Source organism: Mauremys reevesii, linkage group 1, assembly GCF_016161935.1.
Source record: "Mauremys reevesii isolate NIE-2019 linkage group 1, ASM1616193v1, whole genome shotgun sequence".
Classification (NCBI taxonomy): Eukaryota; Metazoa; Chordata; order Testudines; family Geoemydidae; genus Mauremys; species Mauremys reevesii.
In genome coordinates this window covers 298,010,840-298,027,042 of record NC_052623.1, presented here as the reverse complement: position 1 = coordinate 298,027,042, position 16,203 = coordinate 298,010,840, and the positions used below count along the sequence as shown (strand labels likewise).

Here is a 16,203-nt window from a genome sequence, read left to right as displayed (position 1 = left end):
AGATACATCAAATTGTTTATTTTGAAAAGTTTAAGCGATTTTCTAACACGCTATAATGAAAACTAGCCTTTGGATATCCAAATGACTTATTGGCTCATGCCCAAGTAAGGAGACAAACACAGGCCTTGAGCTGGGAACAGGCAAAGTTGGGAATAGGCAACACATCCAGAAAGCAATGGCCAGGAAGAAAATAATTAGATGCCACTACTGTGCTTTGAATATATCTAAAAAAATTAAGTGGGTGCAAGTTTGCCCCATTAAAGTTATTGGGAAAACTCCTATTGACTTCAGTGAGGCCAGGATTTCACCCTCTATGAGTGCTAAGTAGTTTTGTTATTTTGTGCCTTTATCAAGACCTGTGGAGGTCATGCTCTACAGGTCATCAGAGCTACAGAGATAGTATTTCAGATAGGACCTGGGCTCAAGGAGATTGGTGTGTTTATGTTAGCTCACCCGTCCCCCCCATCCTCTGCTGGAATTACCTGTGTTGCTGGAATGAGTAAAATCATCAGGGGTCTGCAATGGTGTTGTGTGCCCATTCCCGGGCCAGCCAGAACATAGGACCACAGAAATGCCACTTTTGGAGTATGAATGTGCACCTGTAGCCATACAAACAGCTCACTGAATGGGGGTCAGCCTGCTTACAGAATGCCCAGTGTCCGATATGAGGGAAATTTCTGGGAATATAAGCTTCCCAAAAGTTATTTGATATGTACTCACATACACATATCAAAATCTAACACAGTATCAATAAAATTACTTTTGAAACTAAACTAAAATTGCATCTTTGGGGACAAATTCGTAGGGGATATAGAAGATGCTATAAGGCAGACTCCCTTACAGGAACAGACTCCTCTACATTCAGACTCTATAACTGTGTAAACCCCCTCTTCTGATGTGTAAAGCTGCTATAATACACACCCTGAGGAGCTGGAGGAAGGTGCATATTAACACAGCCCTCACCTTGCTTTAATTTACCCTTACATATATGTCTGCCTCCACACAGTGTGCATTACATCAACTGAGACACCTTTGCACACTGGGCGAGGGGATGTAAGTATGACTAGGACGTCTGAGTGAGTGCAGGAGATGTCTACTATTTTTCACATCATCTTTGAATTTGGTCCTTTGTCTATACGTTGTTTCAGACCTTAGACAATGAAATATGACCTCAATGTATTTTCTTGTTCATAAAAGGGCTAATCTTTACTTTTCTTTGCAGCCGCAACAAGTGGTTCAGAAGAAGCCTGCTCAGGTAAGAAATGTTTATATGAATTAATTCTGTAGATTACCTTAATATCCTTGGTTCTTGAACACATAAATTAGCAATGTTTATTGTAAGTAATGTAATTAGTACTTAATAAATGGAAAAATGCACTGATCATTTAAATCATCAATTAAAACCACACAAGAAAATAAACCCAACTTATCCACTAAATATTTTTCAGTATAATTATATATAGGCTCCATTTCAGCCAAGCGTTTACATATCGGCTTAAGTCCATCCATATTCAGAAAAGTACTTACGCATGTGCTTAGTGCTTTGATGAATACAGGTGGACTGCTAAGGGTACAGAACTCTTCTTGAGATAGGTCTGCTTTTTTTTGAAGGAATAGTACTTTTGCTAGACTTTCTTATGGTTTGAATGTATTGCTGTAAAATAACCTGAATTAAGAATAGAAACAGAAAGTTCTAGTGGTAAAAAGATATAAGCTCTCCAAAAGCATTTGTAGGAGTCCAGTTTCTAAAAAAAATCAATAAAACTACAGCTGTGATGAATGAATGGTGTTGATACAATAATATTACACTCCCCTAATTGTGAAGATAACATTCAGGATAACGCAGTAAGAATTCCACACTTAAACTCAAATTCACCATCCCTCCCAGCCAGCAGAGACTCCAGGCACAGTTCGGCTGTGCAAAGAGGGACAGGATTCTGGGTGGGGCCTTGCATGAAGTGCATGTTTCTTACATGTTGCAGAGCTCCTCTCCACAGATGGGCAGTACTGTACAGTGGGCAGGGTAAAGGTAGACTAAGAGAAGGCTTGGACCAGAAGACCCATTGCTGCCTGGATCCCACTATCCTCCCCTCCCCACACAGGAGGCAGCAGAAGAGACCACGTCTACATGGCAAAAGAACCCACCTGCACCAACGAGTCTCAGAGCCCGTGTCCATAGACTGAGGCTTGCTGGGCCCATGCTACAGCACTAAAAATAGTCAAGTGGATGTTCCACCTCGGGCTCTGAAGCCTCGGAGGGGAGGTGGGTTTCAGAACCTGAGCTCCAGCCCAAGCCAGAACATCCACATGGCTATTTTTAGCAGCATAGCACAGGCGCAGAGAGCCCAAATCTGTGAACCTGGGCTCTGAGACTCACTGTTGTGGGGGGTTGGGGTTCAGACACTGGGCAGCAGTAGCCTCCTTGGTGCAGCTTTGCAGCCAAAAGCGGGCAGAGGGATTCCTCTCCATGGTGAGCACTAGAGTTAAGAATTGCCACATTGGGGCTCCCACTTTTAATCTCTGAACTTTGCAGTATTTATAAAAAGCTAGAAAACAAGTAGAGAATGTACAATATATGGAGATACACCTATCTCCTAGAGCTGGAAGGGACCCTGAAAGGTCATTGAGTCCAGCCCCCTGCCTTCACTAGCAGGGCCAAGTATTGATTTTTGCCCTAAATCCCTGAATGGTCCCTTGAAGGATTGAACTCACAACCCTGGGTTTAGCAGGCCAATGTGCAAACCACTGAGCTATCCCTCCTCCCCTGCATGTATTTAACATGGAAGTAAATAACTCTTGATTTCTAAAAGGTAATCTAGCACTAGAACTATAGCTAAACTTCTATTTACAAACAGATACATTATAAATATGAATGCAGTTATTTGTATGTCATGTTAAACTCAAAGAACTTTTTTTAAACCCCTGGCAGCAGTGGTTTTCAACACAAGTATTGACTGGCCTTTATCAAGCAGCTGTAATAGGCATTACTCTAGAACTACAATGAGCAAAGCCTCTTGCTGTCACTTGGCTCTATTGCATGGTAATGAATGTAGACTATCGTCATGGGTACACACATACCACAATGACTCTAAGGCTGAAAAGGAGGAGAGATAGCAATGGGAAGTTTGGGAGCCTGACGCAATTCACCTTCACTCTGTCCAATTGCCTTTCTTTCTTTTCTTTTACACTACTGAATTTCCCTTTAAAGGAGAGGAGTTCAGACTCAGAATTAACAACAAGAACATGAGCTCATGCGAGTTTCCTAATCTGAGCTGTCTAAGGAAATAGTGATAAATTATATAAACATGCAGACTACATGGAAGTTCATGAGGATAATGTAAATCTTACACTGCATTCAGAGGAATCTCTTCCTTTTCCATCTGTTTCCTTCAAAATATCCTCACAGATGGTTTTTCCATGTGGCAGTCTGGATTAAGTTAGAAGCGTATCTTTTCTTCATCAGCGGAGCTTTGAAAGGTTACGTTCAAGCACTGTGATAGTGAGCATGTTGCCACAGTTTGGTTGAATAAAAGAAGCATAACCCTTGATCAGATTTATCATTGAATGCTGTGGTTTGAATTTCTGGAGATGTTCGTTCTCAAGGATTTTGGATTAGTGTTAGTTTACATCCAGTTGTTACCCTTGTTGCCAACTCAGATGGAACGACTGTTGATTGTTTTGCATTGTAAAAGGCACAGAAGCAAAAACAGATAGTTCTTCTTGTAGTCATAACAGTTCTGTAAATGTCACCATCTCCCAGGTTTTAGGCATTCTCCAGGTCTCAGGCATTTTCTAAATCTCCTTTTATGGACAGCTGCTGTCCAGTTTAAGGTCATGACAGTGCTATATAAACACCTATGATATCGTCAAACATCCATAGAACCCTGAGGATTTCCCATCTTGCAGGTGGTAAATGCAACAGCAAGTTCCACTGGGAAGAGATATGTCCACAGAATCAATGCAAACATGTAAATCATACGATCTGTATGTATTCATGATGGTCACCAGGTGACTTGTATCAATGGGGAAACACACACACACACACAATGGTGAACTTGCACTGGAAAAATCTAACTGCAAGCCATCAGTAAGTTTAAAGTCTCCATGAAGGATAGGTATCTAAAAATCTCAAAAGATGAGAAGTCTCAGGTATCTGCTTCAAATATGGTTTAGTCACCAGAAAAAAACAAACAAACCAATCTTACTAGTAAGATCTACCATATTCTCATTTAAGTGACTAAGTAAGGACTAAGTAGCCACTTTCCTCATTTTTAAGTGATTTGTAACAGCTGGATCCTCAGCTGATGGCATATAGATTAGCTGCGTTCTTAAGTAATACAAAAGAAATTGATATTTTTTAGGGAAACTTCATGAAGGTTGTCAACGTTTTTTGGGGGAACAGGACAGGTTTTATTTTTATCTTTTCTGCAGAATAGAAATAGTCTGAGTCTACAAGCTTTTGAAACTGTTTAATGATCCATATGCGGGGGAGCCTAAAAATCAGAGATGTTAGAGTCTCTGGATCTCATAACTGAATTCAGAAGAAAGAACATGAGTCCAAATATATTTTACCAGCAGTTAAGTAATTTTTTTTACCTAATAGTAAATAAATTGCTTAAATTAAAAAAAAAACACCAAGCAAACGAACACGATAACAACAATACAAGGAAAAGAGAAAAGCATGATTTTTGAATAGGTACAAAGGCAAATCAAGTACATTTTTGTGTGTCTTACTTGCTAATTAAGGTCCTGATTCATGAAAGAATCCCTGTCATTATTAAAGTTAAGCATATGGTTAAGTGTTTTCCTGAATTGGGGTCTCAACTTTGCTCCAGCGACTTGAACCTCTGAAGTGCTGCCTACCCTTTGCAAGGAATGGCCTTCAGTGCTCATTGACTCAATTATTCAGTATCACATAAATTTAATCCTCTAGGGACTGAAATCCATTGGACTTCACACATCTTCCCATTGACTTCAAGGGGCTTTGAATCAGTCCCTTAGCACATAAGGATAAATAGTTATTCTATGTTCATTGAGGCTCAGAATTGGAAGTTTACAATTCATAAGAGGCAGCAAGCTATATTGTCCAATAGCACATATAGTTTTTAACCTGAAAGTAATTGTATAGGGGTGACAAGCACCATTGCAAAAGAATCTCCAAAACATTTGGTTATCTTGCTTTTTGTTTGTTTGTTTATTTATTTTAAGCAAATATTGGCTGTGTTCACAGAGACTTCAAGGGCAGTGGTAAGGATGGTTGTTGGAGCTGGTCAAAAAATTTTGCACAAAAAGTTCATAGCAATTTGGCCTTTTGTTAAAAAATGGAATCTTTTGCCAAAAATTGTTGGTATTTTTGAAATGTTTCTGTTTTTTTGTGAAAGTTTTGTGACATTTTAATCAAATTTTTAAATTTAAATTATGTTTGAAATCATCATTAAACATTTCTGCTTACCCAAATGCAGCTTTCTGTGAACAAAAATATTCTATAACAGTTTTGGACATGATTTTGATAAAAAATTTATCTTAAATTTTACAGAAACTTTCATGGAAAATGGGTCAAGTTTGAAACTGTTTTTCTGTGTTTTGACTAGCTCAAATGTTTATGTTTAAAATATCTCTAAACATTGTTTAGCATAAAACAAATAAAAATTAGAGCAGGGGTCAGCAACCTTCGGCACGCGGCCCATCAGGTTAGCCCACGAGACATTTTGTTTACGTTGAATGTCTGCAGGCACGGCCCCCGGCAGCTCCCATTCCCGGCCACTGGGAGCTGCGGGGGGCCCGTGCCTGTGAACGGTCAACATATACAAAATGTCTTGCGACCTACCAGCGGATTAACCTGATTGGCTGCATGCCGAAGGTTGCCGAACCCTGAATTAGAGTAACAACAAGCCGATGAATTGCAGAATCAGGTTAAAAAATTAGAAGATGGCGCTGCTCTCCAGTGTGAAAGGAGAGACAAGTTTGATTTCTATTCCCAACCTCTCACTTTCCCACCTGACAACGCAGCATAGGCTGAGTGTTTAAGCCTGGTCTACACCACAAAGTTTTGAAAATAAATAATCACACTCCTTTGTCAACATAGCTATGCCAATAAAACCATTGATGTAGACATAACTATACCAACAGAAGAATGCTTCTGTTAGTATAGCTAATTAGACAAAGGGGGTGAGGTAATATCTTTTATAGAACCAACTTCTGTTGATGAGAGTTGGTCCAGTAAAAGATCTTACATCACCCGCCTTGTCTCTCTAATATCCTGGGACCGAAATGTGAACACTGCATACGACGTAGCTAATATCATTCCAGTAGACAATGGTGTAGCTATGATGGCAGAAGAGCTCCTTTTGTTGGCTTATACTGCGTTGACACTAGAGGGCTCTGTTAGCATAGCTATACTGCCATAGCTATGCCAGCCATGGCTCTGTAATGTAGACAAGCCCTTAGACTCACTCCAAAGCAACTCCTATCACTTCAGATGATGAAGATGTAGCATTGTTGGATGTGGTTTCTACAGGAAGTTGTCTCTAGTCTTCTTTGGGCAGTAGGATGTTACCATGACAGGGTGCCTCAAAGGTTGTTATGATGAGCAAGAAAAAAAACCCCACAAGGACAGATTTTGAGAGCTCTGACAGCACGCCAAAAGAAAGAAAAAATAAAAACAAACAAGTAATGATTAGCAGTTTAGTGACTGATTTTGTAAACAGATGAAGCAATAAACTAAACTGTATTAAAGAACTAGGGGTTAGAAGAGGAAGTCAGATGTTTTTTGGAAGGGAGTTTCTTGTTGTTTATATGACATCACTTCTGAGCAGAATCTAAAGAATGTTACTGAGCCCTAGGCTCTTTGTAGATCCCCAAACTGGTCTAAGATTTGGATTTCCTCGGTTCTAAATATTTTTTGTAATTTTTGTTTATTTTGTAACTATACTGAGTGACATTTCTGAGACTGCTGCTTCCCAGAAACTCCTCTTTAAATGAGTTAAACAAGCCAACTGAGATTTTACGTGGCCAAGAAGAAGGAGGGAAAGGGAGAAAAATTACCTTTAAAAAAGAACGTGTTGAGGTTAATCACCTTTAAAAAAGTCCCAAATCACAAGGCCAATCTGAAGAGCTCAGTTCATGTTTCTAAGGCGATCTGAAGATAAAAGTAACGGGGCAAGCGCTAAGCATTGTTATTACTCTATTATTTTGCATTCAAATAGTGCCTTTTATCACAAAGCGCTTACCAATTGTATAGCTGCATCAGGTTGGAAATGCAGACACCTGTTAGGCAGAGGGTGACAACCAATGAGCCAGCACAAGAATAGCTCTCTACAATAAAATTCACCTTTATAAGAACTAGCGTCGATCATGGCTGATTTGAACATTTTCCCTTATGAAACCTATTGAAAACACCTATGATAAAGCTATTGAAGGGTTTACTTAGCATTTCCACCATTTCATTAAGAATATAGGGTATGCCCAGCAGGTCTTTATAAAGTGAATTACAAATACATACGTACATCATGACCCATTACCTCAAAGCATTTCCCTAATCCTGCCCCAAGTTCATAGCCCAAGAAACCAGACTCTGCTCTGGAGGGGAGTTTCTGTGGAAGGGAGGGAAATAGCTTCCCTAGGCTGTTGAACAGCCTCAGGGCTGGAGTATCCATTGCACTGCTGGCTCCCCTCTGTGAGGGGGAATGAAGGATCGCCTTGTGGTTCCATGGGAATTAGGTATCCAGGCACTTTTGAATATCCTACAAAGCACCTGTCTTCATCTTTAGATGGCTGAATACCTTTAAAAATCTGGTGTTTAGTCTCTCTGGCCCACATCCTCCAAGGTATTTAGGTGCTTGACACCTACAGAAATCAGTGAGAGTTAGGCACCTAAATACCTTTAAGAATCTGGCATGGGCGGTGCGTGGGGAGGCTGGCCTGAGTGCTGGAAACGCCCTCAGTGCCTGGACCGTGGTCCCACACCCGCTCGGCCTCCTCCCCCTGAGGCCCTGCCCATGCTCCACCCACACTCTGCCCCAGGCCCCATTCATGTGAGGCCTCATACCCAAAGGTCCCCCCACCCCGCCTGCCCACCACTCACCAAGTCCCTCCTCTCTTCCACTTCCTATCCCCCATGGCCCTCCCCAACCCTTTAAGTCCCTCCCCCTCCCCTGAGTGGTGGTGGGGAGCATAGGGGAGTGGAGGGACCCAGCGAGCGGCAGGCGGTGGGGACCTTGGGTGAGGGGGGTGGAGGAGAGGAGGGACTCAGCAAGTGGCAGGAGGTGGGGGCATCTCAGGAGAGGAGGGACTCAGTGAGAAGTGGCAGGCAGTGATTTGAATTAGGTACTATGATGCTAGGAGATAAATATAAATATAGCTAGATACATGCGCTACACCTCCCTGAGTCAGCATTGATTTATATCATATAATTTAGCCAAGATTTCCTGCAGTGATATATCATTAAGACAACTTAGACAAACATCTGTTGGGCCAGCTCTCCATAGCAGGGTTGCCCAGGCAGCTCTTACCGGCTGTGTGAGCAGTCAAAGGGGGCTGGGAAATGAGGAGCAGCCGCAACCCCAGGCACCAGCAGCCGACGGCGGAATGCCACGGCTGCCCACTCCATGGCACCACCAGCCAGAGGAGCAGGTCCCCCACATTGCATGCCTCTGGCTTCTCACCTATGACCTGGACAGAGGGCTGGGCCTGAGAGGGACTGGGGAAAGGAGGGGGTGGGGCTGGAGCTTCCCCGGAACTGCCCCACTCTGGGTAAGGCACTGCAGTTTGGGGGAGCCTTGTGCCATGGGAGCGCCAGGGGTCAGCCTCAGCCCCGGGGGCTTGGGGCTCCAGGTTTACATACCAAGCACATATCATGGATCCCAGGGGGCCACAGACCCCTGGTTGAGAACCACTGGACTAGATTACCTTCTGGGGTGCCTTCCAGCATGTCATTTCTGTGATTCTTTGAGTTCCATAATTTCTGGGTGCCCAACTTGAGACACCTTAGAGGAGCCTGATTGCCAGAAATTTTGAGCACCCACTCTCTAAATTCAGACCTCTTGAAGGTGTCTCCAGAAAGACATCAAAAAATAAGAACTCCCAGAATCACTAGTTGCTTTTGAAAATCTTGGACTTTGTCTTATACCTGTAACAACAAAGATAATCAATAAACCAGTTGTGACCGGGCCTCTCTCCATGATGCCCCAATGGGACACTACTCAGGCTGTCGTAGGGACTTCAATGATTGGTTGCCACCTCTCACTGTCTGGTGCAGTGGCACTTTAGCCCTCTGGCCAAGGCACACTTGAGTCTCACCCCTTCCAAGATATAAAGTTAGAAACTAAAGGAATACTATGAACTCAAAACTAGGGTTGTCCAAAGAGTCTTTGGCAGGATGCCACCCTTCTGCTTAGGGCTTGTCTTCATTCAGCCAGTCAGTGGTCTCAGTTGTCCCATCCCCCAGAAGGTTCATCCAGGCAGCAAGCGGTCTCAGATTATTGGCTGAAACCAGGCCTCCCTCACCAACAGAGAAGCAGAGCTCTAATTTCCTCCTTGGTCAACCTCAAATCAAGCTGGGTATCCCTCTTCACTCCTGACATGTTACAGGTGTGGTGGGGCAGAGGCAGTTTGGTCCACAGGCCCTCAATAACCCCATTCTTGCCAGTGTGTGGCCTGTATGTCCCATCACACTAATCATTGAAGGTGATGTGAGTTGGAGTGTTACTTCAAAAAAAAAAAGACATTTATTGGATCCAGGAGACAGGGTTTCATGGAACACCTATAGCGTTATGAGTGTTTAGCAACTTTTACAATCAAGTTCATAGATCCTAACACCAAGCTAGTTAAGTCAATGGAAAGACTCCCGTTGACTTCTGTGGGTTTGGGATTAGGTCTTTAAATGCTTGGATGTACTAAAATTATACAAGGACATAACAGATCATCAACTACATCAGAAAGGGTGGAAGATGAAGCACTGATGCATCAGATTGTTCCTCTCAGAATTGTACCATATCGTCTCAGATGACAAAACTGATTCACAGTTTAATTTCCTATACAACGGGTAGCGTTAGTTGTTAGTTCTCTAGAAGAAATCTGTGGCAGAGGCCTATAGCTTATAACAGAGTTTTGAGCAATGTTTTGTTGGCTTTTGTCTTCTTCGATGCAAGCACTGCTCTTGCAGCGCGAAGAAATATTCACCGAGAAATCTCATGCAACAAAAACATCTGTGTTCTAATATGTGCCACAGGATTCTTTGCTGCTTATACAAAGATATCTATTATCCAGTGCCTGAAATCTCCAAGCCCGTTGGTCTTTTCAGACTGGTTTCACATGTTGTACTATAATACATGCAAACATTTAGTTATGAAGTAGCAGAAATAGAATAAGAAATGTTGGGAAAATATAGGAACCAGAGAATGACTAAATGAACCAGTGAATATAATGCATTGTCATCCCTTAAATATAGAGTCTTTGCCTGTTATTGTCAATTATGGTCCTTTCATACCAAGCACAACTGAAAAAAAAACAATTTGTGAGTAGAAATAGCTGTGTGCTCCAGTGGTTTGAGCATTGGCCTGCTAAAGCCAGGGTTGTGAGCTCACTCCTTGAGGGGGGCCATTTGGGGGATTGGTCCTGCTTTGAGCAGGGGATTGGACTCTTGAGGTCCCTTCCAACCCTAATAATCTATAATCATTTATTGATGTATGCTTCCTGGGAGAAAGACAATTGGGAGAAAAACATTTTATTCTTTAAGGATTCCTCAGTATTTCTGGCATTTTATAAAGTCTTGCCATGGAAACTGTCCCTGGAAGAGTAAGTGATAAGCCCCAATCCCTCCCCACCACACAAACACACACCAAAAAACCCCTTAGAATATGAGTAGGAAGCATTACACAGCTACTATATTAATGATGGGCAGTTATAGAATTGTTTTCTTTGAAATCACGGTTATATCACACTACACCAGTGCTGATTGCTGTCTCCGGACATTACCACATATGGGCAGCCAAGCAGAGCATGATACCAGTACCTTTGCTAAGACCATGCAGGCATACCAGTGTGCCCCCTCATGTGCATTAACTGGGCCTTAGTAAAAAAAAAAACCTAAAAAACCCCCACGAAAATCCATAACCCACAAAATCACAGAACACACACACATTTAAAAAATGTTTTTTAACCCCAGCTGAGTCCACATCGTTTGGAATAGAACTCTCACCATGCCTGCCTCTGTTGGTATGTTGGTAGTAAGCAATCTTGCTTGTTCATTGGCTCTAACTTGAAGGTTCCAAAAGCCACCCTTATCCCAGTGCTGTGCTGGCCTGTGCAAAGAGTTGGAGACTGCAGGCATCCTGTTGCATTAGTAGATCAGAGCACTATTATCGTGGGCTACACAATTACTGTGATTACTGATATTATGGTACTACTGTGGTTATAGACACACAGTAATATTTTCAAAAGCACCTAAGTGTAAGCAGCTTAGGTCCCATTAAAAGTCAAGTTACTTATGCACTTCTTAAAATGGGATTTAGGTGCTTTTGAAAATTTTGCTCACAATCTGTACTTTATTTTTAATGATCCCTGATTTTGTTTAACTACACTAGAGTTTTTCCATGATACCCCTTGCTTTATCTTAACCCTGTTTATAGCACTTGAGAATCTTGGCATCTGGTGAAGTGAAGGGAAAACCATCGTTCCTAAACTTGCTGAATTTTTGGTCAGCAGGCTGCTGAAGTAGTTTGAGTCTGATCTCCGAACTCTGGTTTTGAAGATTATCTGCCACCCAACAGCCATGGGGGAAAAAAGGAGAGAAATAAAGAAAAACCAAATCACTCAAATTCTGCCTGAATTTTCATCTCTAGTTTCCCACATCGCAGTTTATAATGTCTCCCAGAGTTACCAATGGCTGATCTCACAGACAGAATGGGTGGAGTGTGGGGAGGGAAAGAGAGCACTGTATTGAAACCAGACGAGGAGTCTGGCAGAATGAAACACTGAGCTCTAGGACCCAGAGATCTACAGCGAGGACAGTGAATAGGTTTTTCCCTCCCTATTTCCCATGGCTGTTTTGAGACAAAATCTGGAAACTGAAATCAGAACAACACAGGGACAGAGTATTTTAGGCCGCCTCCCCTTCACTTTAACAAAGTCTTCCAAAGAAGAATGCTATATAATGAGGCGTTAACTGTAATTTATTTTAGTTCAATTTTTTTTACATTTAGGAAGAGGAAAACAGTTGAACACTGAGGTATAAACTTCAATAAACCTTTCTTTGTCTTGAAAGAAAAAGTATTTTGTGCATAGGTTTCCATCAGGCGCTTTTTTCTATTAGATTATAGGGTTTAGATATGTTCCATTTAAAAAGAAACTACCATAAAGTTCTCTAGTCAAAAGGAAATAATCACCATCCATTAAGTGAGACAGCCCCAATGTATTTTTAAATCAAACTATCCAATGTAGAAAAAGAAAAGGCTCAGCTCTGTGGTAACATGAATCACTTAGCAGATGGAACTCAAAAAGTTGGTTCATGCGCCATGATGAAGAGGTCCATACTTTATTGCCTTTTCCACCAGACTGCTCAGAGATATTCAAGAAGTTGAAAAATCTTTAAATGCATGGCTCTAAATCCTTTAGGAGTTGAACATATTAAGATGACAAGAAGAGTATGTCATTAAACCATAACTACCCTTTTTTGGATTACCAGGTATTTGTAGATTTATTGGCAAGATGGCTTAAATTAGGGATATATTTTTAGCCCGCAGCATATTATAATAAAATAGCAACAGAATTTTTTGCAGTAAAAAAGAGAGGGAAAACGGGGGTTCTTATTAAAGCCTACACAAAGTTCTCTGATTTTTGTGTTCTTTTGCATGCACAAGGAGGTGCTCCATGATTACACAATCAGTAAAGCTTGCAAGGAAACCATTTCCATTACCCCATTTCACTCAGGAGTCCTCGTTGCCCTGCCTTTAACTGCAGACCCGCTGTTTAGTCTGAAACTGAAAATTAAACCCAGCACTTAGGCTCTCAAAGTTAAATACTCTGCTTTGCTGCCAGCACACAGCCTCACCAGTGTCTGTGTGGTAAAATCTAGGATTAAACTCTTCAGACATTTTAAAAGCGATTTTACAAGGCTTTTAGCCTTTAGTGTTTTCTTCTTTCATTGATTTTGTGGATTTATTTATTTATTTAAGAGCCAAATCATGTAGATATATTATACAGCAAGGTCTCACATGAACTTCGTTGAACCAAGTCAGAGGACCCAGCTTTCTTTCAGAAATATGTTTCTTATTCTGGGAGCTTTTCTGAGCACTCTTGCGGGGGAAGGTAGAGCCATATTTGTTAAACTTTTCCTTTCATGAGTGAAAACAAATGAAGAGCAAATCAGTGAGATTTAGAAACCGCAATAATAAAAACAAAGTTCTCCAACTCAACCTTCCCCCTCCCTCAAAGAATGGGCTTGTTATGCTCCTTGTAGCAGCCTTCATTTTCTTTGTGAAGTAGGTTATGTAAATGACTGAGTTGTTCAGTGTTTAGAAGCCTTCATGACTAGCACTCATAAAAATGTCACTGTGCACTTCCACTTTGAAAGGCTCTTTTATCTTACCTTCCTGAAGCCCCTTTCCAATGGATAAGTACGCTTGAGCAGGAAGCTGCAGGTTGGCCTTCCCACATTGCTTGGCCCTAATGAGGTGTGTGCAGCTCTTGGCTACAGTTTTTCAATCTCTTTCTTATTACTTCAAAGCAGGAGCTTTGAGGTCTAACCAAGTTTTAGCACTTGGCACAACCTTTCAGCTGTGTTTCAGATACTAGTTATTAATAATACATATAATATCAATTTGGCTACTCAGAAAAATCATGGTTGCCACCTGTCTGTAAATTAATGATAATGCTGTTGTAAGAGGTAATGGTCAGGATTTCAGTGTCATTGGGCATTCCTTATCAGCCTGCAACAAGCAATTACTCTTTTGAGGAATTAAAAGGACAAAACTCTTTCCTCATCTTTTTATGTCTTTTTATAACAGGAGGCCCCCAGATATCTGATTGGTGCCTCTTCTTTCCTATTCTACAACACATACTAAGGATATGTCTACACAGCAATTAAAAACCCATGGCTCACGTGTGCTAGCTGACTTGGGCTAAGAGGCTGTTTAATTGAGGTGTAGACATTTGGGCTTAGACTGCAGCCTGGGCTCTAGGATCCTGCGAGGAGGGAGGATCTCAGACCTCGGGCTGCAGCACGAGCCCGAACGTCTACACTGCAATTAAACAGCCCCTTAGCCCGAGCCCTTAAGACCAAGTCAGCTGCCATGAACCAGCTGTGGGTTTTTAATTGCAGTGTAGACATGCCCCAAGGAGACTCTCACTTCAGGTTGATAGGAGATCATGATGTTAGGCTTGGCTAAAACAGGTCATATGGATTTCAGCCCACACCTTTATTTGGACTGTCGTCTCCCTGTTCTTTCATATTCTGACATCTCATGCCTACCAAAAACGAAATCATTGCTGTAACACCGATTGTAATTAAACAGGTGGGATGCACAGAAATATATGCTGTTTCATGCATGAGTCTTTAGGAGCTCTTCAGTGGTATTATAGATTATATCATTTCCACCTGCATTGACAGCAACATCTCTCTGGTACTGATAATCTTTTCTACCATCAGGAGGAAGAGTTTATACCCAGGCCTGTAATTTGTCAGTGTAGTGCACAGGCCTAAATACTAGGAATTACTGACCTCAGAGCTATGTGCTTGTTAATTTATTATTATCAATTGTTCTATTTATATTGTTTTTAGCACCTCAAACCCATCCAGGTCATGGCCTCATTATACTGTGTGCTGTGAAAACATATAGTAAATTATAGTCCTTAACTTAAAGGGCTTATAGTCTAAAAGACAATTTGTAAAAGCTGTTTCCAAACCTTGGGATTTGCCAGTCTGCCACAAGGTTGTATAAGGTCACACTACTGATTCAACCAATATGCATTAGGAATGCCTCCTTACTTTCTTTAATATTTTATTTCACTCCTAGGTGACCTGGTTGTGTCTTTTAGCATGTGAACTCTCCAGGGCAGGGTGTATCTCTTTATCTGAGTTTGTACAGCCCCCCAAGATTTCTGCAAGCAGGATTTGTCCCCAGTATAAATGCTATACAGAATATACGCTTGAACTCTGCTTTGTGCAAAAAGTCCTCTGACCCGTTATAAGAAGTGCTCAATTTTGCCAGCTGACAGCTTTTACTGTAGTTCTAGTCAGGTGAGTCCATATTTTTAAAGGTATTCAGGCATCACTCTGCTCAGTGTCACAAGGCCTGAGTGACTTAGATGGCTGTCTCATTTTCAAAAGTGACTGAGATACCTAGGAGCCTAAGTCTCATTGACTTTCAGTGATACACAGGCTCCTAAGTGTGTAAGTCACTTGCAACACTGAGTGGAGTGATGCCTAAAATACCTTTAAAATATTGGCCTTGAATCCAGATTTTGCCCTTCTTACTCACATTTACTAGAGCCTTACTCTGCTATTAAGTAACATCATTGACTTCATTGGGACTATAAGCAGAGTAAGTGTCCCATTCCGAGGTGCAGTGCCGACCAGTCAGGGGCTGTGTCACTACCTGCCCTGCAACCTGGGGTGCCTCACAATGCTTTGGTGCTGTAGCTCCCAACCTGAGCCCCTCACAAACAGCCAACCAGCATGCAGGTCACACCCTGAATGTGTGTGTATAACTGCAGCCTTCCAGGAACACTGACACCAGCAGCTTTGGTTACGACCTGCAAGTTGACCCCAACACACTCCCAGTCCCAAATTTTCCCCCAAAACATGTGTTCTGCACTGTCCAGCTCTCTCCTGGACAGTCCAGATATTGGAGGTCCATTGCCCCTGTAAGGGAACAATATCCAACTGTTTGTTACTTCAGATGGAGTTACCCCAGAGCCCTGTTTAACCAAAACACTGGATCAGTTTTCATTAAAGAATAAAACAAATGTATTTAACTACAAAGAAATAGGCTTCAAGTGAGTACAACTACAAGGCATTAAAGCAGAAATGGTCACAAGAGAAATAAAGATAAACCACTTCCTAGTGCTAAAACTTAACAAACTAGACTTGGTTCAAGCTAAAATTTTTACCAGCTACAGGGCTGACCTTACATGGGTGCACATTTAGCCTCTACTCGCCTTCTGCAGCTGTAACAGTAGCAACAGTCTCCAGTGGTTCCTGTTACA

At 41.7% G+C, this 16,203-nt stretch overlaps 1 protein-coding gene across 1 annotated transcript in view; it reads left to right on the top strand.

Annotated features, from left to right (window-relative positions):
* The window catches only part of HMGA2 (high mobility group AT-hook 2), a 166,562-nt gene that overhangs the window by 140,220 nt on the left and 10,139 nt on the right, over positions 1-16,203 (top strand). Inside the window, 1 exon segment of the mRNA XM_039520616.1 lies at positions 1,223-1,255. Coding sequence (XP_039376550.1) covers positions 1,223-1,255 — 33 coding nt within the window.